A 3,357-nucleotide genomic window follows, 5' to 3' on the forward strand; every position below is an offset into this window, starting at 1 on the left:
TTGTAGACAGGAGCTCTGTGTATGGACACTTCTTTGAGGATGAGGTTGGTCAAAGAAGGATGTACTCTTCTGTTCTGAGAAAAAGTTCCAGTGCAATGTACTCCATGCCAGAAGTCAATTTGACTTGATCAGGGAGTTTTCAGTGGGGAGAAGGAAAGATTCTGAAAAGGCAGGTTGGCCTCAGCCTGGTGGGAACCATGGCTTTCGGGAGTCAGGAGTTTCTTGTGGCAGTTTTCACAGAGGATGAGAGAATGAAATGATCTACATTTTCTGTACTTTAGGAAGAAAAAAGTTGCTAGGTATGAGAGAGAGGAAGGGGCCAGACAGCCTGGGACTCTGTAGCAGTTAGAAATTTTAGGTGAGACGTTCTTCGCCGAGAGTCGCCGCGGTTTCCTGCTTCAACAGTGCTTGGACGGAACCCGGCGCTCGACCCCCACCCCGCCGCCGCCGCTCAGAGCCAGCAGCCCTTCGCCACCTCTTCACAGCACCCTCTGACCGCCCCAGGCCTCTGCTGCCGCTCCAGCGCCGCGCCTCTCCTCAGCCGCCCGCCATGGCTACCACGTCCCCCTCGCAGGTGCGCCAGAACTACCACCAGGACTCGGAGGCCGCCATCAACCGCCAGATCAACCTGGAGCTCTACGCCTCCTATGTCTACCTGTCCATGTCTTACTACTTTGACCGTGATGATGTGGCTTTGAAGAACTTTGCCAAATATTTTCTTCACCAATCTCATGAGGAGAGGGAACATGCTGAGAAATTGATGAAGCTGCAGAACCAACGAGGTGGCCGAATCTTCCTTCAGGATATCAAGAAACCAGACCGTGATGACTGGGAGAGTGGGCTCAATGCAATGGAATGTGCTTTGCACTTGGAGAAAAGTGTGAACCAGTCACTTCTGGAACTGCACAAACTGGCCACTGACAAAAATGACCCCCACTTGTGTGACTTCATTGAGACTCATTACCTGAATGAGCAGGTGAAATCCATCAAAGAATTGGGTGACCATGTAACCAACTTGCGCAAGATGGGAGCCCCAGAATCGGGCATGGCAGAGTATCTCTTTGACAAGCACACCCTGGGAGACAGTGATAACGAGAGTTAAACCTCAGCCTGACTTTCCCATAGCCGTGCAAGTGACTTCCCTGGTCACCAAGGCAGTGCATGCATATTGGGGTTACCTTTACCTTTTCTATAAGTTGTACCAAAACATCCACTTATGTTCTTTAATTTGTACCATTCCTTCAAATAAAGAAATTTTAGGTGAAAGCAAGACAAATCGACTCTAGGTAACTTAAGCAGAAAATAAAGTGATTGAAAGAAAACTGTGCCATTCTCAGTTCTGGGAAATTTAAAGGACAATACTCAGAAAATCCCTTCTATTGACTTTATCCACATACTTACTTTAAAAAAAAATAGAACAAAAAACTCTTATCAACACACTTTAGACATCCCTTATACAAGTGCAAATCACTCACTGCCTCTCTCAAAATAGACAGCCTGTTTTCAGTAGTCACTGAGTTCAGCTCTAAATCCAGCATCTATCTTTCTTTCTTTTTCTTTCTTTCTTTCTTTCTTTCTTTCTTTCTTTCTTTCTTTCTTTCTTTCCTAGGGATTGAACTCAGGGGCATTTAATCACTGAGCCACATTCCCAGACCTTTTTGTATTTTATTTAGAGACAGGGTCTCATTGAGTTGCTTAGACCCTTGCTAAATTGCTAAGGCTGGCCTTGAACTCATGCTCCTCCTGCCTCAGCCTCCCAAGCCTCTGGGATTACAGGTATTTGCCATTGTACCCAGCCCAGCATCTTTCTTGATGCCTAATCTTAATTCTGTCCAGTCTTGCCTGGATGTTTTTGTGCACTAGCTTGTAAAGTTATCAATCACAATGCATCTTTTTTTTTTTTTTCAAAGTGGGAAAGGGACAAAAGAAATCTATGAATACATTTAGGAAAAATCAGGGAAGGAAACATGGGCAGAAGCTATAGTTCTTGTTTCTGCAACTAGTCATAGGCTGTGGGTATTTATGATTTCTGCCCTCCCTACATGTTCTATATTCTCCATGCCTTAAGGCAGAGCCTCAGCAGGTCAGCACTTTTCACCAAGTGTGTAACCCAAATGGCATTTCTGAGGGATCCCAGCTCCTGGGGGTGGGGGGTGGTCCTGCCTAAACAAGAGGTTGAGATAGTCTTTCATTAACTTTTAGTTCTGGACAAGGTCATATGAGGATGCAACCCAGAGATTTCCTGTCTTGTGTGTGTGTGTGTGTGTGTGTGTGTGTGTGTGGTGCTGGGGCTTTGTGCATGCAAGGCAAGCACTTTACCAACTGAGCTATATCCCCAACCCCTCTATGTTCTCTTAATCTGCATCTTTACCCTAGTGTGAAACCACAATCTTATTTTGTTGAAAATTAGGATTAATGACTCTAGTCAACGAAATAACTTCTCCCTCAACACAATTAATCCATTGTTATGAGGAGTCCAAAATGGCCAAGTGACAATATGATCCTACATTTTGGTGCCTACAGGTAAACTCTTTCCCACCAGCAGAGCTCAGAATTGATAGACAATGTAGGAGGAAGAATGGTCCCCAAAGATAACCACATCTTAATCCCCCAAGCCTGTGAATATGTTATTCTACATGGCAAGAGAGGATTAAGTTTGTAGACAGAATTAAGGATGCTAATCAGCTGACCTGGAGATGGGAAGAATATCCCTATTATCTAGGTAGGCTCAATGTGGTCACCAGTGATTACCTTATAAAAGAATGAGGGACACAGTAGAATCAGTGTCAGAAGCAGCTTAAGAAAGGTTTGATTAGCCATTGCTGGCTTTAACTAGGAATGGAAGGAGACCACAAACCAAGAAATGTGGGCAGCCTCTAGACATTGAAAAGGCAAGGGGACAGATTTGTCCCTAGAATCTACAGAAGTAACTCAGCCCTAATGATTCCTTAATTTTAGCTCAGTGAGAGCCATTTCAGGCTTCAGACCTCCAGAATGGGAAGATAATAAATATGTTTTTTTAGCCACCACATGTATAGTGATTTGTTAGATAAAAGTAATATTTTAAGGGGTACCATCTCACTTATACACCTCATCCCCCAACTTGTGTAATTGGAGAATGATAGAAATAGCTCCTATAGTCGGTTATTTGTTCAGAGTATACGTCACATAGGATGCTATAGGACAGCATTCTAATCTTACAAAATATTATCTTCTGTCAGCAAAACCAAATTAAGAGCTCATCAGGGGCTGGGGTTATAGCTCAGCTGGTAGAGTGCTTCCCTCGCATGCACAAGGCCCTAGGTTCAATCCCCAGCACCATAAAAAAAAAAAAAAGAGCTCATCAGGCTCATTCTA

General features: G+C 44.1%; 1 protein-coding gene across 1 annotated transcript; it reads left to right on the forward strand.

The window, feature by feature from the left end:
• Positions 1 to 360: 360 nt before the first annotated feature.
• Positions 361 to 1,257, forward strand: LOC107143938 (ferritin heavy chain). The gene has a single exon (XM_015487768.1). The coding sequence runs from the start codon at positions 551 to 553 to the stop codon at positions 1,100 to 1,102; it is 552 nt and encodes a 183-aa protein (XP_015343254.1). The 5' UTR covers positions 361 to 550; the 3' UTR covers positions 1,103 to 1,257.
• Positions 1,258 to 3,357: the final 2,100 nt, after the last annotated feature.

Source organism: Marmota marmota, unplaced genomic scaffold (genome assembly GCF_001458135.2).
Source record: "Marmota marmota marmota unplaced genomic scaffold, marMar, whole genome shotgun sequence".
NCBI classification, from domain to species: domain Eukaryota; kingdom Metazoa; phylum Chordata; class Mammalia; order Rodentia; family Sciuridae; genus Marmota; species Marmota marmota.